Raw genomic sequence first — 25,790 nt, forward strand, 5'->3', positions numbered from 1 at the left:
AGGGTTTATTTTAAACACCATCCTTCAGCCTTTCCCAAAGGAAGCAAACTGAAGTAACCCATGTAAACTGCAAGTGTGCCCACAGGGTAACTAATGTCAGCTGTCACTGGAGAAAATGTTCAAGTGTGCAATGGTGTAGACCATTTATCATGGGATGGAAAACTCTGAATTTCATTCATATCAATTTGGGGACCAAATATGACGTGATGCTGAAAAACAAAGTATTGTTCTCTTGAATTGAGTATTGCTCTCTGTAGCTCATCCTTCACAAACCCACTTGAAATAGTGGACTTTGATAGCCAAACTACCAGACAGGCATAGCTTCAGCAGGACTCCAGACTGAGATTGTTCCTGGAATCTGAGGTCAGTCTGTTGTAACCACATGGCTGCTGAACCTCACTGACTCAGATCAGTTTCCTGGCATGGTGAAGCATAAACCATCTTTCTTTTTGCCAAATGGCTGTGAGCTGCTCACCAGAGCCTCACAGGAGATCTCTCTGTGACTGAAGCATAAGCACTCACTGGATAACAGGGGAGGGTAGAGAACAGAGAAAGGGACCTGGAAAAGCTGACACAGATGGCAGAACTGCTTTTGTAAAGGAAAACAAGAGGAGCACTGCAAACCCCTGCATCATGGCACATGTCATTCCCTTGAGCAAGAATGGGGAGTAAACTTCCTCTGCACTTGACTGCACTAAGTAAAAAATCTGAGTCCTATAACATTCCCTCATTCTTTGTTGGAGTAAAAAATACAAGCAAAAAAATCCATTCTGGTTTAATAACCCTCATTCCCCTGACCATAAAAAGAGAAGAAAAGAGGAGAAAAAAAACCACCAAAATTTTAGTTTTATCCAATATGAAATATATTCAATTCTGTCTGGGCAACGTTGGGTCCTTCAAGAAAACCTTGTGTTCTGTAATTCTTAGTTGGTGATTTACTGTATAACTCTGCAAAATATCCTGCCAAAGCCTTATGCACTTGCTTTTATGTTTAGATGGACAGTTACAGGAAACTAAACTCCCCTTCCTTCTAGGGTTATTTGGGAACCTGGTGTATATCCCATGTGTTTGGAATCTGATGGAATTCTATGCAAATGCATAAAGCTGCTTTCTTACCAAAGTGTGTCTTTGCAATGGCTAAGATGGAGTTAAACCAGAAATACGTCTGGGCAGCTTTATTGGGTCACTGGCTGAAATGATTATTCTTTGATTCATCCTACAGCTGCTCTTTAAATTATGCTTCTTCTCCAACCACTCATGTAAAGCTTTTGCTCACTGTTCACTTTCTCATTTTAAAATACCAGTTTCTGTAGCATTTCCAGTTTATAAGTAAAGGGATGGTAAATGGTGCATAATAATTTCTAGATGTATCGATCATTCAGCAACACTAGAAAACAGCTATGCAAATAACAGATACCTGCCTTGTGAAAGAAATACCAGGGTAATTTCATAATCTTTGAAACAGAACTTTTTAGACACTAGTCACTTTGTATCACTCAGTTTTGCATCTCTGATCCATTCAGTTACCCAGAGAAAAAACCTTTCACCCAGTTCAAGTGCTGAGGTGCAGTTAGGACAAAATATCTTGTCATAACCTGCAGTAAATGTGATTGTGGTCATTCTATTGCTTTATTCATGGAGAGGAGTGATTTTTGTTATCACATATAAGATTTCTTTTTGCACAGGTTTACCATAAACATCAGATATTATAATTATTATATCAGGTATTATATTATTATAATATTATATTTCTCCACATACTTCTTAGCTATTTGATGCTACCTGACTGTGTGAAGCTCTAGCTTTTCCTCTCCATTATGCCCAAAGTGTCCCATCCCTTCAGTTCAATCATCCACTTGTCTACTGGTGCACTCAAAAAGAATTGACCTAATTAGCAGAGGTGAACCTAGATGTCTGTAACAGAAGAGATTACATTGTCAGAAGTTATAAATACTGTCTTTTTTGTTCTTATTGTGAGATACTCAGAATAACCAATTTGCTTCTAGCTGCCATTATTTGCCTTTGTACATACTATGCCATTCAAGTATAATTGTTTTATTAAGTGGAAAAGCTTTGGTAATCTAAAAACCTTTCATTAGTATTCATTCTAAGCTAAATACTAAGCTTGCTATGGGGAAACACTTTTCTCCTCTAAAATAACCAGGTATACCCAACTGAATCAGTAGCAATCAGTTGATTAGAGACAAAATTAAAGGCATTTATTTACATCATAAAAAGCGAGCAAATATGGTTTGGGTACAATAAGAATTCTCAATGTATTCACTAAGTATTGGTTTGGCTTTTTTTCTTAACCAAGGATTTATGAGTTCTATAGATTGAGCTCTGCTTTCTCCTCTGCATTGTTCACCCATTTTTAGCTACACTGCAGCCATTTTCACTATTCACATGGAAGCACTCAGGGTGTTTTCAGCACAACTGCTTGAAAACACAAGAAATTGGATTCCAGGGGAGAATGAAACTTTTGAATCTAGAAAATGAGTGGTTTATAGGCAAGTAGGAAATGGATATGATCATAAACATTTTGTATTCTACTTTTCACTTGCTGGCTTCCCTAGGAATGTGTTGACACAGAGTACTGAACAATTTCAGTCTAGAGCCAGAAAGATTTGGTGTGTCCCATGAGTATATTAATATTTTCAAAACTATTTCTGCCCCAAATAGTGAAAAAAAAGTCTTAAACATAAAAACTCTTCGTACATGGGAAAATGTGTGTATTTGATTTGACTTATTAAAACAAGGTTGTATTATTTCTTTACTTCAATTCACAATATAAATGGATTAATTTTGAACCAAAGATTTCTTTAAATTAAAAACTGCTCTTTATTGATACAAAACAAAACGAACTAAACCATTACAGTGAGACATTTTGGGAACTTCCAAACTTGCTATAAAAGATTTTTTTTAAGACAACATCTTAATTTTAATTGTAAAAAACAATTCCTTCAGCAGTCAGTTTTGATTTTGACAGTTGTGGGTTTTTCTAATAAATATTATTTGAAAAATTCCTGACCATACCTCTGCTAGATTGATAAGGGAGTTGACTAGAAATTGGCACTGTGCAAGAGAAACATGATAGTTGTGTAACTCAAGGAAGAAAAGGAAGCTGGGGAGTGAGGGCATAAAAATTAAGGTGATGTTATCTCAGGCAAATTCTTTCCCAGAAAAATCTCATAGTGAACAGAAAGCATTACAGATTTAATTTGCTGTGACTGCAAGGGGAAGTAGCATGGTCAGACTGGGATTGCTTAATGCCCTGGCTATTTCCCTGCCCTGGAAAGCATCTGCACATCTCTGCAGGACATAGTATATCAACATGCACAGTGCCAGGAGTTAAAAGTTGAAATCTCACAGAAGACTGGCATAATCAGCATATAATTTTGATGAAAAAAAGATTAAAATCTAGATTTTCCTTTACTCCATGGCATAGCCTTTGTGACAGTGATGCCCAACAAAAAGTTTATGCTCTGCTAATTGCAGGGCTACAGAAAACTCTGTAAATGAACAGAGTTGCAAAGCTTCCTGCTCCTCTTGATGTACCTTAATATAATAATCACCTTGGCAATTACAAAATAGCCCTGCTTATAAAACATCCCCCTGTTTTTAGGCTGAATTTTCAAGGGAAAAAACGGGGTTGTTCTTGTGTGCTGTTGCACCTCCCACCAGGTTTATCGCTGCTGCCTGAGCAGAGGTGGCTGTGAGGGGCCCGCCACAGACAGCAGTGGCACTGGCAGCAGCAGTTGCACCAGTGGAGGTGGAAAAAGTGCAATCATAAGAACAGTATCAAAAGAGTTGAATACATGTAGGATGAGTTGGAATTCCTGCATTCCTAGGAAGAGGAAATGAGATGCTGGAGAGATTTCAAACCTTTTTATTCCTCCACATCAAATCCTCTTTTTTTTTTTTTTTTTTCTTCTTTGTTCTTCTAGAGTACAGGAGGAGAATAGTGATTACAGTCTCCCTGTGCAATTCCATCTTTCTAGCCACAGACATTTGGGGGGCAGATATAATTAATCTTTTTCTTGTGCACTTGAGAATGCCTTGGGATATTCTCCAAGTCTCTTCTTCAGCAGACACCTTTGTTCCTCAGGGGGAATTTATTCTCTGCCACGAATCACTCACTTTGAACATCCTAATCGATATGTTTCAAGAGAGTTTGAACAAATTATGCTGGGGATCTCTGGTGAATAATGCTTCATCTAAAAAAAAAGCAAACTCTCCTTGAGAAGGTGTGCATCATGTGTAATTTCAGAGGAGAACTGAAAAAAAGTGACAGAGATACCTGGATAGCTGATTCACTACAGCAGCTACTCCTCAGTGCAAATTTTAGGCAACAATAAATCAAAAAGATAGAAAATATTCAGGGTTTTAGTGTAATGGCTGAGGTTGTTCTTTCAACCATACCAGCAAAAGTAGTGTCATTTGCATAGGCCTTGCTGCTGACTTAACAGGCCTGGATGTACCAAGAGTATAACAGATCACTTTCTCAGCCTCAATAGGAAGTGAAACAAAGTCTGCAGTCTTGAACTGCTGAATGAGAAGTAGGTGGAAACAGAGATGGAATCATTAGAAGTGCCAAAGTGGCTGGCATTCCTGATTAGTGCAAGAACACCCAGGCTCACCACACCTCTGCAAAGGAAGAACACCTACAATAGACTCAACACAGTTGCATTTGTCATAAAACAAGAAGATCAGAATTTGGCCTTTTGTCACTAAAATGTCAATTCATTAATACAAATAATAGTTTCAATACAGGCAATTAAAATAATGAGTAATGAGAACAGGCAAATTCTCATCACTCCATAAAAATTATTCTTCTGGATTAATTTGAATTTGAAAAGACCACAAAGCTGATAGAAGTGACAATGGATTTTTGAGCATGTTTTCTGGCTCTATAACATAAATTAACTTGCACAAAAATTAGGATTTCAATCCAATGGTAATCTGCCTTACTTAAATATTTGTGTTCATTTCAAATGACTGAAATAACTCTGCAAAGTTTCTGACCTTTAATTATAACAACTCCAGTCAAAGTATTTTAGGCATTACTTGCAGAATAGCACCTTTCCATTGCACCAAGATCTTCTCTACCTGCTGTTTCCAACCAGGCACTTCCAGTAATGGGACTTCAGTGATACATTGTAGGTTTAGTCAGTGAGGGAAAAGCAGTACATCAGAGAAGATAAATCTAGCAAATGCTCCCAGCATTTGGGAAATTGATGAATCATGGCATCAGTGGCAGAAGCAGTCTAATGTTGAACTGAACAACAGTGGGGGAGAATTCCCCCATCCAGAAATTTAGAACATTACTAGCAAAATCTTTCCAACACTACCACACCACTGTAAACCTTTAGTGTTGCAAAAATTCTGTTTTCCAGCAGCCATAGGGAAACTTTGATTTGTCCTTGGCAGAACAATATTAGATGTTGTTCAGTAATTTGCAGCAAGACACAACTTTTGTCTTCTGCAGAATCTTTTGTGGTTTTTGAACTATATAACTCAAGCATCTCTCAAAAATTTTGCGCAATATCTGCTATGAGCAGCAACACTTACTTTGAGTCTTTTTTTCTGGGAAAGAACTGCCATCATAGTTGTGAATATCATTATTGAGTAATTCACAAGTGTTTCAGGATAGAGGAAGTTATTTTGTAGTTTTGTTTATGGATAAATAAATCACAAGTAAAATACCTTGTGAGTCCACAAGAACCTGAGCAAGAGTGTCCAGCAACAGCATCTGAACAATTTTTCATAAACCATTTTTTGGTTCAGCTGATTTTGCTTTCCTGTCAGAGTGCATGTTACTAATGGAGTATACAACTTCCAGGTTCTCGTCATTTTCATTAACTAGATGCAGATTATCTGTAGTGATTAGTCAACTTGAAAAAGAACTGCCAGCAACCTGCCTTTAACCAGCAGTGGTCTTGACACAGAAGGGGAGGGTGGCAGATAAATCTACATAAAAATAGGGAAAAAAATCTCCCTCATGCTGTCAGGTTCCTGCCTCCTGCAGTAAGGATTGCTCATGGAGTTGTCTCAGCCCATTCTGGGGGATCTTATTCCTGCAGTTCCCTCTGTGGAACAGCATCCTTTTGTGGGCTGGAAGCAGGGATGGAGCCGCAGGTTGGGTTTGGAGGAGGGAGGACACAGAGGGACCTGCAAGGGATGGTGACCTCAGCCAGGCACCAGTCCAGAGATGACAAAACAGTAATGGAAACTGTCACCCCAGCCTTAGGGGAAGAAAGGAGCAGGTCATCCTCCACTGAGAGCTGGAAGTCTGGGGATAGGAAAGGCTAATAGAGTAGTTTTAGAAATTCTTTTATTTTGACAGAAGAGAGTGCTATTTGAAAAGGAAGGTGAGCAGGAGCATTATGTTTCCAAAAGTAGGTTGTACCAAAGAATCTGTTGCTTTTGTTATTTTTAACAACTCAAGTAAAGGTGGCTAATGACCTATGGTATGCTCAGACCAGGAGCAATGCACAAAAAGGAGCCCCAGAAACAACAAATTTTATAACAAGATATTGCATGCAACTAAAAATGGAGTTAAGGACTGGTCTAGATTTCAAAGGTAATTTGAGGAAGGTGAATTTAGATGCAAAACCCCGCGAGGACTGCAATTTGAGACAAACCCCTTGGCTTACTGAAAGATCCATAAATTGACTCTTATCAATAAATTTGATAGGCAAAGAAGGGGAATCTGCCTGAAGTTTTGTATAATAAACAGGACTTTGAATTCTGACTGCAATTCTACTTCAGTTCTATTTCTAAATTTATGCCCTCATTTTCCACAATGTCATAGTCCACCATGGGCAGCACCCCACAAATAACATAAGTGTGCTTGCCCAGTGTGGAAAAACCGAAGGAACTGTGTTGGATTTTCCCCTTAGGATGACTCTGCAAATTTTAGGAAATTTGATGAGCAGAAGACTGCTTTGTTACAGTCCAAGAGAGCCCTGAAATAAAAGATGAATGGATTATTAACTGCCGCTATATGGAGCACTCAGTTATCCAATGTTGAATGCTGCTGCACAGTTAGTGCTGACAGTATTTCAGAGAGAAAATCAGTAGATTGTAACAAGTAAGCAGAATCAGAGTTGTCCAGGTGACTTTTCCCCCACAAGAGGACAGCTAGACAACAAACAGAAGAGGTAACTAAAACCTGCAGTACTGCTGGGGCAAGTATTCCTGTTAGGGTTTGTAGCTTTTATATCTGTTACATCTTTTCTTTTGGTCTGTGAGCTGTTCCCCTTCAGAAGAGGCTTCAGGTGGCCTCCAGTGGAATGGTGGTCCAGACACCTCTGCCCCACGTGTTCTGTGGGTTTCACGTGTGCCTCTCACATCGGCCTCATTTCTTCCACATCTGGGAGCTCCTCTCCACAGAACAGGGCAGTTTTTCTCCATCAGTTGTCTCCAAGCATAACCGAGTAGTTCCACTGGGAATTTTTTTGTTCTCCTTGTCTGTAATGTGGAATGAAGCCACTCCAAGAGATTTGTATTAGAACTAGCAAGGACTGGCAGAGGGGCATTAGGCATTCTGACCTGTGTCAAGTGTGCTGGGAAGAAATGCTGAGTTTGGCTGTTTCAGTTGTGCATTCACTGAATATACTAAAACTTTGCAAGAGGCATGAGTCAAATGTAAAACACAACAGGGAAGAACAATTTTGTTTGGAGCTCTTGAAACAAAGCAGTGGTCTCTTTACTGAGAAATATTGTGTTTAATGTCCCTCTCTGAAGCCTCTGTTCATACTTGTCATTGCAGTTTGCACACTATTCAGATATCATCAAGGAAAGACATAAAGTAGAACTCTGAGGCTGCACAGTTGTGTTAAATATTCATCTTTTGTCTCAAAGGACAAGGATTTATTTAGCAGTAGTAAATGTAGTGGTTTTTGCTTCATGAAAAACTACAATGTCAGAGGAATCTCTGCTCCAAATCATGAAACCTTAGAAACCACTACTATGAAACAACTTTATGTCTAACACTTAAAACACTGATAGCTTTGCAGTAAATAAAATTAATTTCTTGCAGTTTTCTGTGATTTATGGGGCTTTTTTAGGTTATTTTTCTAAAATCCTTTATACCTAAAGTTTTTAGAGTATCTTCGGAAATGTCACCTTCTTCATAGTGACAGCCTTGTCTTCACTTTGCTTCAAATTAGGGAATTTTTAAGAACTGATTCCATTCAGAAAGTGCTAGAATAATATGGATGGTTTTGAAAGTCCTATAATACAGAACATATTGTATTTTTCATAAGAGGAAAGATATGTCTTGGTCCATAACAAGATCTGCTTGCAACAGTGCCCTAATTTCCAGTTTGCTCACTCAACAAAAGCCTCATTATTCTTTTATTGTAAAGGGGTTTAGAGGAAAATATACTAGAAATTGCTATGGTAGATTTTAAGGCAACTGATTCCATATTGCATATAAATATAGAACATACTCTACCTTTTGACTCAAAAGAATAAGCTGAGGCAAATTAAAAGAGAAAATAAGAATTTTGACCTGAAGTGAGGGCTAGATCAGGCCCTTTCAGATGGAAAAAATTTTATTTCTTATGTGACTTAAAAAAATAAGCCTAAAGAAACATTTTTTCTGATTTTTGCCTTTTTAAAAAAGAGACTTATCTAGTTTCTAATATTAAGCTTCCTCCTTAGCCTGCTGCAAAGCTTGGTAGCTTCAGCCATCTTTTCTAGTTTTATTTCATAGCTTGTTTCTCCTCCCCAAAGCACAAAATGATGAAACTGCGTAATTGGCAGGATAGAATCTAGCCTAAATACTCCTGACATAGGGAAATAAAACCACAGAGGGGTCTAGCTCTGCTAAACTCCCTAGCTGGGCTAGAAAGCGAGTGCTATTCTCCTTCCACACCCTTTTCCAGCAACAACATTCCTTCTTTGCCTGGATGACTGAAGGCAGCTCCTGGATCAGGGTTTTGGCTGGAAAAACAGAAATCAATTATTCGGTGGGGGGCTAGCCAGAGCTCAAAGCTCTTCACCATTCTTCTCATTTCTGACTTTATATGTTGGTTTCCCAACAGATGATCCTTGCTCTGTCTGCCCTTCTCTCTCCACTGATTTCTTGTATGTCATTCAATTTTAACCAAATGACAGGTCACACTTTCAAAGGCAACCTCAAAGGCAGAAGATTAAGCCAAGTGAAACCTGAAAAAAATCAAACAACTAAGTAAAGAAGAGAGGTCCACTAAGGGTTTTGTGGAAAGAATCACAGCTGAGTATCTGGGAGAGGGCAGATTGTGAGGAAGGAGGAGTTGCAGATACCTGGATGGGCCTGATCTGCCATGCCCACAGTACTTTTTAATCCACTTAATGCTGTGCTTGAACATGCAGTCAACAGGCTTCCCCAAGCTCCTCTTGCGCTGTTCTTTTATATTAAAACATTACCTTGTCCTTTTATCATTATAGTCAAAAGTTTTCTAAAATTCAGCAAAATCCTCTTACCTAAATATATTTCACTGCCTAGAGGATGTATATCTCTTTCTGCAAAGCTCTGTATTTTTTTTTGTTGTTGTTCTTTACATTATAAAATATTGGATAAAAGGATGCCTCTGAACTTCCCTCACGGAATCTGTAGCAAGGACATCAGGCTGTACTGCCAGTGAGCAAAGCCTTTATGGGAGGAGGGATGCTAGACCAGACATTCACATCCAGCTCCACTCAGTCACATGGCAGCAGTGTTTCAAGAGGACTCATCTGCTGATCTTCAAAAATCTATTTTTTTAAGTTAAGTCAATTCACTTTATCTCATTGCACGCTCTGGTGGAAGAGCTACTTTAATGCCTTGCAGTGCAGTAACACAGGTAGGATTGCAGTCTGTGCTAATGCTCAGCATAAGAGCAGAGAGACTGTAAATGTATGGGTGTGACTATAGAAGTGAAACTTTCATACAAAATTTACATGTTCCCAGAGATTTTGAAGCTTTTAGGTTTTCACAGCATGTTCTCAGTCCCTTGCAGTTTAGATTTTTTTTTTTTTACACTGGTATAATATAAAGATAATGAAAAATCATGAACTTCATATTATGGAAGAATAGTTTTAAGTTACAGCCTTTAAACTTTACAAAAACAAAGTGTTAAAGTGTTAAAGATCTTTCATGTAAGACTCTTTCGTAATTCACTTATAAGTGGTATTCCGAAGGTTTTCTGTGTTTGGATGTATTTTTCTCTTTTCTGGTCATCAAATGATTTGCAATTCTTTTTCTCTTCTTAAGCTTTGAAAAAATGCAGTAGCACCACAACCTTCCCTAGGCAGATATTGCTTCAAGTAAACATCATAGAAAGAAATGGGGGGGAAAAATTAAATTCTGGAATATCACTTACTGTTGTTGTTTGTCGTCCAAATTAAAATATCCTTTCTGAGAAGAAAAAATGATGTATTCTTTCTATCAAAATTTTTATTTAGCATTTGTAGGAATTATAAAAAAATAACTCACATGCTTGGTAGGGTAAAAAATATGAGAAAGAAAAAAAAAGGAAATAAAGCCTCCTACATTGTTTTTTAATATTAAGTTTTCCATGCAGCAATAACTGTCAGATTCTGCAGGAAGACATAATTTTTCATTACTGTTGGTGCATATGAAAATACATGCACAGCTTGCTATAAAAAATTTGTTTACTAGGATGGTTGGCATTTTGTATTTTCAAACTGACACATTAAATAATGACCATGGAAAGAGAAAAAAGAGGAGAAGAAATAATTGGTTTTGTTTGCTTTCTGTGAACCTCCATACATCCCCTCCAACACACAACATGCTAAATAGTTTCCCACAGCAGTAGTTTCAGAACATCTTAAGCTCTCTGCCTCAGTGTGTTACTTTGGAAATTTCTGTGAACTGAGATACCACGTAGCCTGTTAGGTATTTTATTTACAATTTAGACTTTATGTCTTTTTACTTCACACTTGCACCATACCTCTGTGTTTAGGGGAGGGAGGCTGTGCTCCAAGTGCTCACCAGTGAGTGGCTCTGGGGAAACCAACCCATTCTTCCAGGCAAGCTAACAAACCAGACACTAGTGAGGATTCAGACGTCTGAGGCAGATGCTCAGCTGGTGAGGTGCACAAAGGAGGCTGCAGCTTTCTGCAGGGGAATCCTTCCAGCCAGAGAAGGGATAAAATGAGGACAAGAGAAAGGAAACTTGCTTTCTCTCACTGAAAAGACAGTAAGTTCTCAAATGCTCTTATAATGGCAAAGGGATTTAACCTGGAAGTCTGAATTTGGTTTTTCTCCACAAATCTGTTTTTATTTTCTGTGCTGCCTAGTGGGTTGTAGTGAGTCTTGCTGCAGCAGCATTAGACAGGCATCTGCCTACTAGATTGTTCTGCAGGTTATCAGTTTCACAGCAGACACCTTAACCAGGTAAAGAACGTGACCTCAGAAGAGGGATGGAGGCCATGGGAAAGAACAGGCTTGAGTGCATATTGTACCATAATGTGCTATTGTACTATTGCATATTGTATATTATAGTAGCATATTGCGTATTGCACTATTGGCTGAGTGCAGCCTGTACCACTGCCCTGGGTTGTTGCAGGTGAGTACAAATCAAAGGTTGCAGAGCACAGTGTGGTAATTTTAAAAAGATCTGTGGTGGTTTTTTTTCTGCTGTCAGAGAACCTTAGATTGCAAACAGCTTCAGAGCCTTGACTGGTGGCTTCCACCACACAGAGATGTGTTGGGCTTGGGGCATGGCTTGTCTTTTCCGTGAGATCTAGGCAGAAGTTTTATATTTTTGACCACATAAATGTTGTTGCTGAAATGTTCACTTTGTTAAATATAAACATAGTTCAGAACACAAAGTAGCTGAAAGCTGTGTGCCTGTTCTTCTCTATATTAAAAACGCCTCCCATTGTAAGTTTGGTTTTTTAAGCCATATAGTTTGTGTTGTCTCAGACATCCACTCTAATTTCTAGCTCCAAAATGGTTCTAACTCAATATTTAGTCAGGTAAATTCATTGGTTTTGTCTTCCATCCTTATTTTTTCATTGTCTTCCCATTTTCCTACTCTGGTCAGCTGTTGGTTTTATTTCATGCCAGTTTTTCCTGGTAACTTGCAGAATGGAAGAAAGTTATAAAAGAGCCCCTGATAACTCCTCCTGATTGTCCTGTGCTGGTGGCTGGATCAGTCTCCCAGTTCCCTCTGCACTGGTGAAGCGCCAGCCATGTCTCAAAACCAGCTGTAAGCAACACAGAGCCTGGGGAAGGGAGAGCACCAATTAGAGTATGTAACAAAGCCTTGAGGACCTCTGTGTCCACAGTGCCCACTCCAGCACATCCATACATCCATGAACCATTCTGCTACTAAAGAAAAGAGCCACATTATTTTTATAAGTGGGAAACCCTCACATGTGACTGACCATGAAGGGTGATGCTTAGTATCAGCAGATGGAGAAATGAGTTGCTATATGCAACATGCAGGTGAACAAAGTAGCATTAAACACAGAACAAGCCAGTAGAGTGAAAGATTCAGACAGTAGAAATACAGGACTTCTGACAAAAAACCTTCTCCAAGCATAATGACAGTATCTGGTTCTAATACCATGTGCCAGCATGGTGGAAAAGAGCACGTCCCTTGCACAGAGTAGAACTGGTCTTCTCTCTCTTCCTCAGACCAGCAAGCATCAGCACTGCCTACAAAAGCACCAGGAGCTTGCTATGAGTTTAACAGAAGTAGCACAGCTTGTGGGAGAGAAGTGGAGATTCATTACAGGTGGGTGTGCACCAGCCTGGCCACTCTGCCAAGGGCAAATATTTCTTTAGTTCTATGGCCATGAAGTTCATAAAAACTGTAACATGAGCAGAACATGGCACCTTGACCAGCCTATCTGAGTGTAGTGCTTGCATTCACCTTCTCCCACTGTTCCAAGCCATCAGAAAAACTTTAGGCTGTTGCTACTTCCTTCCACCTTCTCCTCTCCCTCTGTCATACCATATTAACCAAATACCTTCTCTACATTATACTACTCTCTTAATTTTGTTTATACTTGTTATTGTATTTTATTTTTTTTTTCCTTTTGAGGGTGGCTGAGGAAAAGAGGACTGGAACACACAGAGATCATGTCAGAAGATATCTCAAAAGTCAGTCAGTGTAACTAAAATCAGCATGACTACCAAATATTGAGTTATTTCAAAAAGCCTATAGTCAGGAAGCCTTTTTGAAGCTCCTTCTGTTCAAATTTGAGTCTTTCATTTTGAAAAGGAAATTGAAAAAATAAAGGGCCTTTGAAGTAGAGGATGCAAGTCTTCATCTTACAGTGAAAATGTGGATTCTGTCATTTCAGAGACTAGAACCATGTCCAATGTGCTTTCAGAAAAGCTCTTCTCACATTAAAACAACTTTCCTAATCCTTTCCTTTGTCTTTCAACCCTTAGTAGCATGTGCACCATAAACAAAATTTATGTGCACTTATTTGATTAAAAGTTGCCATTTCTGCAGATGAAAATTTTCCAGAATGGTCTTCTCTGCAGAAAAAGTAGTTCACCAAAAATAAAGCTTGTTTGACGCTTGGATCACACCTGCAAATCTGTTTAGCCTATGTTGGCTACAAATTCTTGTGCTGTGTCTATGAATTTTTTTCTTGAATTTCTGCAGAATCTTTGCAGAATCTTGAATTTGTGCAGAATCTTTGCGGTTCACAAAACCCCCAGATGACAGCTGGCTTTTTATACAGAGAAAAGGCTTTGAGCACAAGAAAACTTATTTAGAAATTACAATGCTAATGCATAAAATAAAGCTCTCTGGGTTCTCAAGTGTCTTCTTAGTGTCCTCTTTATGAGAAATATCAGAGACTTTAATAAAGCACTTATTTTCAGCAATATGTCAAGGTTTGTATTTCCCCACTGTAAGGAAATTATCTTCTCAGCTTTCTAAAGTGTTATGTGTGTAAGTTAGTGGAAGCCATGCTAGCTATAATGAATAGGAATATAGATGTCATGTAAACAGGATTCTTAGATGTTTTTCAAACACAAATATGAATAAAAACAATGCACTTAAAATAAATAATAGGCTTCCTGATGAGTTTTATATTTTGCTTTTTATAAAATGTTCCCGAAGACTGTAAAGTGCTTTTAATCATAATTTTAGTGCAGCTTCTTAAAAACCACATGCAGCCATCCCAAACTTTTTAATAATGCATTACTGTCAGGTTTAATGTTTTGTTGCTGAACAGTAATGTCTGATTCAGAAGCACAAATGCATATTTACTTGATGATGCGAAGATTTAAGCAAGGCTTCTTCAGGATAACAAATTCCCATAACATAATAAAAAGAAATCTCAGACATCCTTTATGAGTACAGAAGGTGTCTGGGAAACTCATAAAAAGAATATTACTGTAAAAAAGACAAGGATTTCATAGTGTTCAGCCAAATTGCACAGTTTCAATTTAAATGAATATTTGTATAGGAGTGTTCTACCCTAAATAAAACATTTAATGTCTGAATACTTTTTGCCAGTTTTCCGCTAGATTTTACTTTCTTTTTATCCTATCCTATAATGGATAGAATTTCCACTTTATGACCTTCTCAGGGCTTGCTGCAGAAGACTTTAGAAAGAGTCCTACTTCTCCAAGTCAGAGGACCTGACAGGAGAAAGATGCCTGTATGGCAGTAATAAATCATGTGCCTAGAATTTTTTTTTGTTGAGCTTCAGTAACTAATAGAAGAGCAAGATATTTTGCTGTAGACATTCGAGTCCTCAGTTCTCCAAAAGGAAGTCAGTTGGTGCAATAACTTGCTCTCTGAGCCAACAGGTGTTCAAAACCTATGATGTCAAAACAAGATATCTCAGTTGCACTTCTTCTGGTAGATTTCTTCTTTTCCATCCATTACTTTGTATGAATTTATTTGTGAAGTACTGAATGACTTTCAGGATTTATTAAAAAAACCATGTTGAGGTTTCTCTTGTGCAGAGTGAATAGCATGAATGCCATTGCTGTATGATGGCTGTTAAGTGGTCAGCAGCACCCAAAAGGATGCCTATAGTACTGCTGTCTTGATTTTGTGCTCACTCAGCATTGCAAGGGGAGTAGGGAAATCTTTCTGTAGCTCGGAGACATCTGTTAAAATCTTTTGGTCTGTCTTCATTTAGCTTGAGGTACCTTTAAAACATTCCTCCAGATGAATGAAGACAGCACAAATAAAAAATCGATGTTGTGTTAGGGCTGTCTTCGCATTGCAAGTGCAGCACATGCATCAGTGATATTATTTAACTGGCAGTTGTATTCAGACTGTGTTGCATGGTTCTGTTACTCTAGGATGTCTGTTCTTAAAAAGCACAATGGATTTCAAACAGATAGTACATCATACTGACTTTAAAACAAATAGCACATCACAGATCATTAGATGTGTCACATTGTAGCATTTTCTGAGGGTTTTTGCTTAGTGTTTCAAGTTAAAAAGTGGTCTATACATTGAAAATTGACTGACTACTGAAAAAAAACCTGACTATTTGAGAAAAAAAAAGCAACAGTATTTCAGGGTTATCTTTGTCACTCTCTTGCTGACTATTTCAGGAAACTAAAACCCAAGCAACTAATCAAAATCTTGTAAAGGCCATCCAATTATCTCCAAACAACTCATTAAAAAGATTTAATAAAGTGTTAATGTAACTCTATTCTAATAAATATTGAGATTTTCCAAATACATTGAATATATTCTAAAGTTGTAGTTTGAAGTCTTGAATCCACAGGATACAAAGCCTTCCTCAGTGTACATTTTAGTTCTTATGATGAAGCCTGGATGGGGTCTTAAACAGATATTGTCTACCTTAATACTTAGGTTTTAAAGGCTTTCAAAACCCCTAAACTTAAAAATAATCCTTGTTAGGAATCGAGTGAATGCCAGTAAAGACAGTGAAAACAAGTATGGTTAAGAGATCGATAGAATCATATCTGGGTTTGAAATAAACTAGTATCAAGTATGAATTTAAACTACACAGTTGAGGTTTTGGCCCTTTATTTTCAAAGTCAAAAGAAGAAAAGCAATGCAGGAGTACTGATGTGACAGATCACAAAAAAAGAGATATTTTAAGGGCTAAGTTTCTTGCCTGCAGAGTAAATCACTCTCTGTATCCTTAAGTCATCTACTGCACCTTTCTTTTGCAAGGTGATCTTTCTTGCCTATTGCAAAGTTTGAAAAAGGACAGATTGCTCTAGCTGATTCTGCACCAATTCTGCCCCGAAATTTCAGCCATTATGTGTCCTACCTGCAACAAAAGACAAAATGCCACTTCTTTGCTGTATAAAATGGTATGTGTTTATCCTCATCCTTATATGATCTCTCTCTTCCAAAATAGCTGCTAGACAATGGTTCCAGAAGATAGGATAGGATAGAAACTATTCCAACCCCCTGTGAAGTTACAAGATTTTTCTCTGATTTCATAGCTCAGGAGCTTCTCCGGGGAATGCCTTCACAATGCTAAGAGGGGGACAGAAAATATTGCAAGGGGGTCATATGCAAGGGGAGGCTCCAAAACAAGCAGAGGGCCAGATGGGACAGTGCCAAAAGTTCAGAAAATTCAGTACTGTAATGACAGCCTTTTGAGGAAAGGGGGGAAAAAAAGAAAAAAAAAACTTTTCATCAGAAGAGAGACATCAAATTAAATGATTGAAATGGTGCAACTTGTGTTTTTGCCATGTCCAATACCTTGCTGGGAAACCACTTTAAACCTATCTAAAAGTTAGCACAAATCCTACAGGAGGTAGAGAGTCGGGGAAGTGTAACAATTGCGAAATTGCCTTTTTTTGTTTTCTAGAGTTACTCTGCGGAATTTGAAGGGACTGTAGTCAACATTCAATAGGGCTTCCCAGGTAAAAATGTAATAAACCAAATAATTCTTCCATCAGTTATTTCTTTTGAGCAGTCTTCCCAAGACAGTGCTCTGCACACAAGGGGTTTTCTGTAATAATTACTCCTGGGAACCCAGTGAAATAAGTGGTAATTACACTATCTAAACAGAGAAATAGATCCTTGTGCCATTGGTTCCAGAGCTAATAGGAAAACTTACTCCAAATTTCTAAGGGTTTTTTAATATTCATAATCTTCCAGCACTGGAAGATTGAAGGCTTGCACAGACTTCCTTACTCTGCAGCTTATAATAGCTATCTGTCTCATAACTGGTATAAAAAGCAGTTGCTGTACCCTTGGGCTCCTTTCCTCAGCTACAGAGTAGGGCCAGCAGATGTTATGCAAAATGAAGTCCTCCATGATTGTGGGATTGTTCAAAGGGCCACAATACCAACCCACCCCCAACAGAATGAGTCAGTCCAACCAGCTCAAATACTATTCCTATTTCCTATCAGTACAAACAGAAATCATAATACAGTTAGTAAACCATGCCACCAAATGGAGGCAAAGAGCCAGATGCAAAACCAGCAGAAGAAATTGATACCTGTGATAGTCTGAGATCATATGTAGTATACCAAGGAGAAAAACTGTTCCATTGGACAAAAGGCTCACCTTCACCAACTACTCGCTACTTTTGCCAAGCTAGAGGGTCTCAGGAAGAGTGAAAGTGGTGAAAAAGCTAAAAGGTAAACTGAGATCTTGCAGACAGTGTGTATTATTTGTACTGTTATTCTAGAAGGTCTACTCAGAATCACTGCACAACATTCTAGTCTTTCATAATTATGTACTGACTTTCACACTCCAGAAAAATTGTTGATTTCATCGGAGTCACTTGCTGAATCAAAGATTCTAAATTTCTTTTTATGCCTTGGACCAAGGCACCAAAAATAAACCCTCTGTCTGCTCAGACTCTAAATATAGCCAAGAATTAAGATATTCCTGCTTCTGCTTCCTAAATAATCTAATGGAATCAATTACTGTTTTGCGTAGATGACATCTGGTATTTGCAAATAAAACATGAAACATGAAATCCAACCAAAATAAGCATGAAACTAAAGTTTACAGCCATCCAACTACATCCTCAGTAAATGTAATAGGTTTGCTTCACAGGGTGGGTTTTTCATATTATAAATTTCACCTTAAATCTCTGAGAGAAAGTAACACAAGCAGAAGAACAGGGCTGAAGACTTTGACTTCAGCCACTGGTTGAGCCAGTGAACACTTCATATGTTTACTGAGAACACTGTCCCATTGCTTGGAGTTTCAGCCTCCTGCTTTTATTGGGCAGAACACCAATCATGCCAAGCAAAATCGCTTTTTTTGTACCATGAGACAGCAAGGTTCAGAGTGAACACCAATGTCAGCTGTGGAAAGGAGAGAATCTGAATTGGATTAAATACAACTTTTTCCCACTGTGGCAGTAAGATCTTTCCCCATTATATTTGGCAGCAAAGGATAGTCCCACTATATAATATCCATGTTTACAACCCATTTCAGAATGTATCCTGTCGTAGCACTTCACTGGCATTGCAATTAATGCTTTATTCTGCTAGAGCCAGAATCTCCTTGGGTGTACATACAGGACTGGGGGGTGTTGCTTGCTCTTTCTTCCTTTCTTCCTTCCTTCCTCAGGAAAAGAATTCTTTTCTGTGAGAGCAGTGAGGCACTGGAAAAAGTTGCCAAGAGAAACTGTGGCTGCCGCATCCATCCCTGGCAGCGTTCAAGGTCAGGTTGGATGGGACATTGAGAAACCTGGCCTAGTGGAAGGTGTCCCTGCCCATGGCAGGGAGATTGAAACCAGATGATCTTTCAGGTCCCTTCCAACCCATTCTATGATTCTGACTCTATGGTTCTTTTTTTTCCTTCTTTTATCTGTTTCTTTTTATTTTTCAAATACAGCCTAAATATATAAATGTAACTTTACCTTCAATCAAGGACTGCCCTCTTCCTTCACCAAATAATGCATGGCCAGAAAGGGGGTGGATTATCTGCCTCCCCATACTCCAGAGCTGTTATAACATAGCAAACAAGCAGTTCTATTCCAAAGACTGGCTAGACTGGCTCTGAGCAACCTTGGAGGAAGCAATTTCTCCTGAAATGCTTTACAATGGAGAGCCATATTTCCTCACAATTCTGTGTCCTTCCAAACTTGCAAACCTCTGAAACAGTTTGCCATGGTAGTTAATACCAAAAGATGAATGCTGGAGACTTTTCAGTGGTTGAGGTTGCTGGTCAGGATCAAAAGTGTAAAACATTTCTGTGAAATCCCACTTCTGACTGTCCCTCTCTGCCATATTCTGTGTGTTGGGAACTGCAGTTGCAGATTTTACCTTTCTGCAGCTGCATAATTCCCACCCATTTCACCATCACTTGCTGACAGTGTGAGCAGGAATGGAAGAAAGTGGTCCCCACATTCTTTTTGCTGCCTGATGTTCAGTTTTCTCCCCTGCCCTGTCCAAGTTCTCACATCTTCCCGAGGTAAATGAGAAGGTCACTTGAAGCAAGTTAAATCTATTTTTTTTCTTCTCCCTCTAGATTAAATTTCGGTCATGGCTATTCTTTTATCAAATTCACCTGGTCCCTGTATAAATGCTGCTTCCAACACAGAGAATGGAATGAATGACTGTGAGCTATGCAGGAGAAAAGGGAGAGGGTTATTTATTTTAGTGGCAGCAGCATCTTGTGGTGTGGTAAAGTTTTTGTGAAACTACATCAAAGTCTCCAGTGGTCATCATCATGTCTGAAATGGATAACCTTCATCCTCTCCCCTGTATGTATAGTGCCACATATTCTATCCATAGTACATGTTATATATATATATATATATATATATATATATATAGCTAAAATGGTGAAAAAAATGCTTGACTTCAGGTACACAGGTGGAATAAATGGGATTATAGCCCAACAATCCTTAAATATGGATAACTTACTGGCTTCTGAAACTAATACATTTTGTTTGGGGGTTTTTTTGTTGTTGTTGTACAAATATTTCTAGAATCACTATCTTACTTAAAAGAAACAAACATTCCATTTGCAAATATCTGGCTTTAATTCCTTTAACCACAGTCATTGCACTTGCTGAAAAAAAATACCAATTCACAGCATGACACAGCTATCTATGAAATAATTTAAATGCATCATGCACAGTCAGCAGAAGTTCTGCATTGTAATTTGGAGAAAAAGACTTCATACTGTCACTTACTGTCTGAGCTACATATTATGCTTCAACAATGTCCCTTCCTTCCTATCTATTGAAAAAACATGGGCAGTTATCGAGTTACACCAGAGCATCCCTTTTTAACCCCAGTGGTTTGCATTTGACATGAAAAAAAAAAAAAAAAGGTGTGGTTTTTGTTTGCATGTCATTTTAATTTTCAAGAGCAGCTATAAACCATAAGTCATATCAATGGCATAAGCAGGTGCAACTACCAGTGATAGTTGCATGGCTTTTCATTGTTTGATTTGACCAAACACTACAGAAATTACTTGATTTTACTCAGTGACAGTATACATGGAAAAGGTAGCTATGCAAGAAGCCAAAATAACCACCAGCCTTGACTTTCTTGAGTTTTAGAGCATGGGTTTGAGTTCTGAAGCTTAGTATCCTTGCTGTGTGTGGTTGTGTGTAAGCTGTCTAGAAGGACACTATTGCAGAATAAAAGCCTTGGGAGTTTTAGCAACCATGTAAATGATAACTCTCACAGCTGCTGCTTGAGTGCATGTAGAAGTGGCACGTCCCTTATTTGTCTGTGCATGGTGTACCCAGGTGGCAAATCAAGCAGATTTTGCCTTTCCCCAGCACCCCTGGTTGTAGCAGGATGCCCTGGGAGTGTGGAGCACAGTGCATGCTGCTCACAACAGGCCATCTCTACCTGCTTCTGTTTTAAACCAAACTCCTCCCCACAGTAATCTGTTAGCACTTTTGCAAAGGCAAAGGTACCAAATTTTACTCTAGTTTATATGTTTGTATTTGCTATTACTCTGGGAAACTTAAAGTTGTTGTAGAAAGATGTGAGTTATTAGAAGGATCCTGACATCTAAACCTTCCTAATTAATGTAATTTATCAGTAAATGTTTAACTTCTTTGGAAGACTAGATAATGCATGGTATACTACTTCCAGCTGCATATTTTAAGTCACTGGAAGGAAAAAAATCTTGGCCTAGTAAAGTCTAGGAAAAACTGGCAATGAGCAAAGATCTGTGACTTTGAGAAAAGATCTTTTGAGAAAAGATCTTTGAGAAAATAGTCTCAAAGTTGGAAAAGTATTTTATAAATACATATTTACTATTCATTTTATTTACCAAGAATAACTCTTAAGTAACAAGCCTCTCTGTTATGTCATATGAAAATCTTGGCCCTTACCAGACCGCTGCTCTCAATATAAGATCACGTACATTAATTTCATTGGTCCAGCATAGACTTAAGTCAAAAGTAAAAAAAAAAAAAATCAGTTTCCAACTCATGTTGAAGATGAATAACCATCCTGCTGTATTTTTAGCTGTATATTTAGCACAATGGAAACAGCTGTGATAGTCCTATGGTGAGGAACAAGGCAGTCTCTCCCAAGTGCTACAAAAACTGTATGGCTTGCTGTTAAAAACACTGATAATAAAGAGCTCTTTGAGTGCAGCCTAAGCAGTAAGGATGGGCTCTATTCAGCAGCCCAGGAGCATAAGAGTGCCACTGAGATGTGCTCTTCTGGAAACTGCTTTCGACACACTGGAGCTATTCCTTGGCTGGCTCAGGTGATGGTCACATGCTTTTGTTGCCATGTGCTGTGAGAAGCAGTTGCATCAGGCATTGCTGTAGAAATGTGAATGTAATTTATGACAGTCTGTAGTAATTCTGTACATCTCTTATGTCTGTGTTCTTATAGCCACTTGGGCACTGAAGTAGCTGACATGAGAAAGAGGCAGCAGTCACAAAATGAAGGAACATCAGCTGTGTCTCAAGCACCTGGAAACCAAAGGCCCAACAACACATGTTGCTTTTGTTGGTGCTGTTGCTGCAGCTGTTCATGGTATGTCCTGCAGTATATTTGCTTCCATATCCACCACAGGTAAACAATGAGAATGGAAAGCACTGGGAACCTGTTAACTTCTGGGAGAGGAGACACAGTTTAACTTTTCACTTAAAATTTTGATTTAAATATTCCCTGATTTGGTTGGACATCTTGTGATGGGGAAGAGGAAAGAATAGTAAATTCAAGCTATATTTATCCTACTTAAGCCATAACTAAATGAGAAAATTTCGGTTGTAAATCATGTATTTGTGAGTGAGAGACTCGATAATGAATATTTTATAGCTTGCATTCAAAACAGTTTTTTCTGCTGGTACTTCTGATAGTGCAGTTCTATGCATTCAGAAGAATAAAAGGGAGATGGTCATAAATGTGAATGTGTGGTGTCCTGTTATATTACTAATATAAATTATATTATTTATAATTTATATAATTATAAATTATAAATAATGTAATTTATAATATAAATAATAATATAAATTCTGTAAATCTGAAAATATGAGCCTTAAATTCCACTTTTAAATGAAGTGGCATAATATTAGTGGCTGTTTGTCCCTTCCTCAACAAAGTGTTCACTTGTAAAGTCAAATATTTAAAGTCAGTTCCAAAAATAGCTTTAAATTCTCAGTGTCTTGAGATGCATCAGATCTTTATTTCTTATTTTTATGAACACAGTATTGAAATATAAGGTAAATGACATTCAGTACTGTTCAGAGCCTGTGAATCATATTAACCCGACAGTTCAGTGTTTTGAAGTCACCATTCCTCTGTGAATCTGTGTTATTTTCACTTCAATCACCCATCTGGCCCCAGTCTAAAACCTGAGGCTATTTGCTTCAGTATATTTAAAAATACTTACCAGTAGATATGCACTAGGGATAGGTTTTTTTCCAAGATACTGCCACATCCTGGAGGCAGCAGCAGGGAGGACCTGCCTTGGCTGTTATTTCCAGTTTCACCTGAAGGCAGAGTGTATTGGGAGCAAGGAGGAGCCAGAGCTCATGTTTTACCAAGTAACTTTGCAATATGTTCAATCCATATTGAGAAATAGGTGGAAGTGTATTAAACAGGAAGCAAAGAGAGGGTGTTTTGTCACTTTTCTTTTTGCTCTGGGACAAGAGCACAATGTCAGCTATGCTCTTACAGTCCAGAGATTCATTTACCTGTGTCCTATTTCAGGAAGTGATCTTTATCAGATACCACAAAATAAGGATAAAACAAGTAGATATGCACCTCCTCAAACTACCCACAGTAAAACACCTCACAACTACTGTCAATCTGCAATTTAGGAATTTCCTGGCCCAGAGTTCCTTTTTGTGTGGTTTATAGACCTTGGTGGAATTTTCTTTCCTTAATTTGGCAAAACATTTTCTGAAGCGACTTCCTAAACTCATCTAAAATTTTGGCACCCAGGGTTTCCTCTAGCAATAAATTCTAAAAAGGGCCTGTGTACTCCCTTTTATTTGTGTTAACCTACTAGAAATTAATTTCATTTGATGCTTCCTTTTTCTTATGTGAAGAACAGTGACTAATCATTCCCAGGATGGTCAAGATTTTACAGAGCTCTCTCATATCTTCCTTCACCTGTTTTTTCTTCCACAGTCTTCTCTATTTTAATCTCTGTGATACAGAAACTGACCCAGACCATGATTTATCCTCATCTGTCCTATTTGCTCATCTACCTTGTGCTCACTATATACCTTCTTAGTCTATACTATTTCCTGTCTGAGATGTGTGACTAGATCTGTGTTGTTGAGACATGGATGCACCATGTTTTGTGTTTGCTCTTGAGTTTTGTTACTAATTCCTAGCACTCTGCTTATTTTTTAACAGCCCCAGAGATGATGTTTTCATGGAATTACCTACCCTGAATACAACATCTCTTTCCTGAATGAAAATAAAGCCCATCATTGTGCATGTACAGCTAGGGTTGGCTTTTGCCTTGCATGCTAGAATATTAATAATATTCATATAATGTCAATAGTATTCAATAAAATATCCCTCTAATTTCTAAAACTTAATGACAGCTGATTTCATTTTTAAAGCATGCTGCAACTCAAGGAATCTTAAATTTGACAATAATACTCTAGTTTGAAGCCTTGTGACCCTTGGAGTGCCTCCAGTCCTTAGAAGGCAATACCATTATATATGTAAACAGCTTATGCACATTAAACTTACATTAGAATAATTATTGATTAAAAGCATAGGATGTACCTTCAGCTGCTGTATTAATTGTTTTTACTGTCTTTCAGGGTTTTTCAGGGCTTGAGGTTGGGATTTTTCTTTGCAAAGTAAATGAGATAGAGCATGGAGAAATCCTGTTAGCTAGTTTTCAAGATTAAGTAAAATAAGTGATCAAAGGAACAGTTACATCACTCATGTTGCTAAAATCAAAAAGAGAGAAAATGTGATGCAATAAGTATTTTCCAGCTTTAACTTCTAAGTTTCTGTGGTAGAAACTCCATTAGAGGAAAGATGGGACAAAACTTTGAAAAATGTAGTATGAAATGTTTCAGAACCTCAGTTAAAATTAAGTCATTGATTGTGATGCCAAATTTAATAATAACTTTTAAAAAGTAACTAACTTCATAATTCTCTCATATATAGGGGATTCTAGCTAATTAATTCTCTAGGGTAGTTCTCTGTAATGGAAAAGCCTAATCAACAATTGTAACAGGTTCTCTGGACCTAATGTAATTACATTCTTTCCCTAGTTCCACAGGTCTTTGTATTTGAGTAACATTAATTTCTCAAGAGATACCTGTCTGGAAATGTTGCTAGATTCATTAATTGGGAGGGCAATGTTAGAATTTTCTTCAGTTTTTCCATCTGTATGTGACTGCTGATAGCTCTTACATCTCTAACCACTTATTGCCTCAACTTGTTCACCATTCACAGAAGTGGTAGAAGTATGTGCAGATTTTATTAAAAAATGTTCCCTTCCTCCTGTTCAAAGAGCTAGTTCAGTAGTTCCTATATTCAAATGATAAATCATTAGAATTCTGAAAATATCTTTTGTGAATCCTGTGAGACTTGTTTTTTTTTCTGTTCTACCTCGTGTTAAAATCAGAATAGCCATTAAGTCTTCTGTTTACACAACAGCATAGGCAAATATTCATACCTTTGTTTGGGGAAACATAATCTTGCTTAACAGACACTTGTCAAGAGCAAAGAATTTGAGAAATTATTTGGTGCATCTTATTAAAACCCTTTTAAAAATTTGTTTTCTCTAATATATCTTTCTTAAAGATAACAACTATTTGAAGGACTTCTCTACTGTTATGGGATAATCCTTGTAGGTAGCTCAGCCCCAGGCAGATGCTTACTCAGCAGCAGGATGGAGAAGAGAATCAGAAAAGTGAAAGTAACAAAACTCTTCCATTGTTTAATTGATAAAGCAAAGTTGTGTGCACAAGTAAAACAAAACAAAAATTCATTCACAGCTTCCCATCAGTTCAGCCATGTCCTGGAAAGCCATGGTCCATCACATCTTACAGTGACTTGAGGAAACAGATGCTACAAATCTCAGCCTCCATCCTTCCTTTTTCTTCTGCAGCTTTTATTGCTGATCCCAATGTCATATTGTAGGGAATATCCCTTTGGCGAGTTGTGGTCCCAGGTGTGTCTCCTCACAACTTCTTGTGCACCCCCAGCCAGCCCACTGACCAGACAGTGTGAGAAACAGAGAAATCCTTGATACTGTTCAGTGCCTGCTCAGCAGCAGCTATAACATTAATGTGTTATCAACACTGTTTTGGTCAAAAATCCAAAACACAGCACCACAAGGATTGCTATGAAGAAAATTAACTCCATCCCAGCCAGACTCAGTACAGCTATTGGCACTAATAATTATCAGGACAGTGAATTGCTCAGTTTACAGGGACAAAGCAAGACT

The 25,790-nt window shown here is 38.0% G+C and overlaps 1 protein-coding gene across 6 annotated transcripts in view; it reads left to right on the forward strand.

The window, feature by feature from the left end:
- The window catches only part of RGS17 (regulator of G protein signaling 17), a 68,104-nt gene that overhangs the window by 18,392 nt on the left and 23,922 nt on the right, over window positions 1-25,790 (forward strand). For 3 of the 6 annotated variants that reach the window (XM_074537710.1, XM_074537713.1, XM_074537711.1), the window contains exon 2: window positions 21,752-21,934. In XM_074537710.1, the coding sequence (XP_074393811.1) occupies window positions 21,777-21,934 (158 nt within the window). In that variant the 5' untranslated portion in view covers window positions 21,752-21,776. Of the gene's footprint in view, window positions 1-12,637; window positions 12,738-21,751; window positions 21,935-25,790 lie in introns of all 6 variants that reach the window. The other 3 variants (XM_074537714.1, XM_074537715.1, XM_074537712.1) reach the window with 2 other exon arrangements.

The sequence above is a fragment of the Zonotrichia albicollis genome, chromosome 3, assembly GCF_047830755.1.
Source record: "Zonotrichia albicollis isolate bZonAlb1 chromosome 3, bZonAlb1.hap1, whole genome shotgun sequence".
Lineage (NCBI taxonomy): Eukaryota > Metazoa > Chordata > Aves > Passeriformes > Passerellidae > Zonotrichia > Zonotrichia albicollis.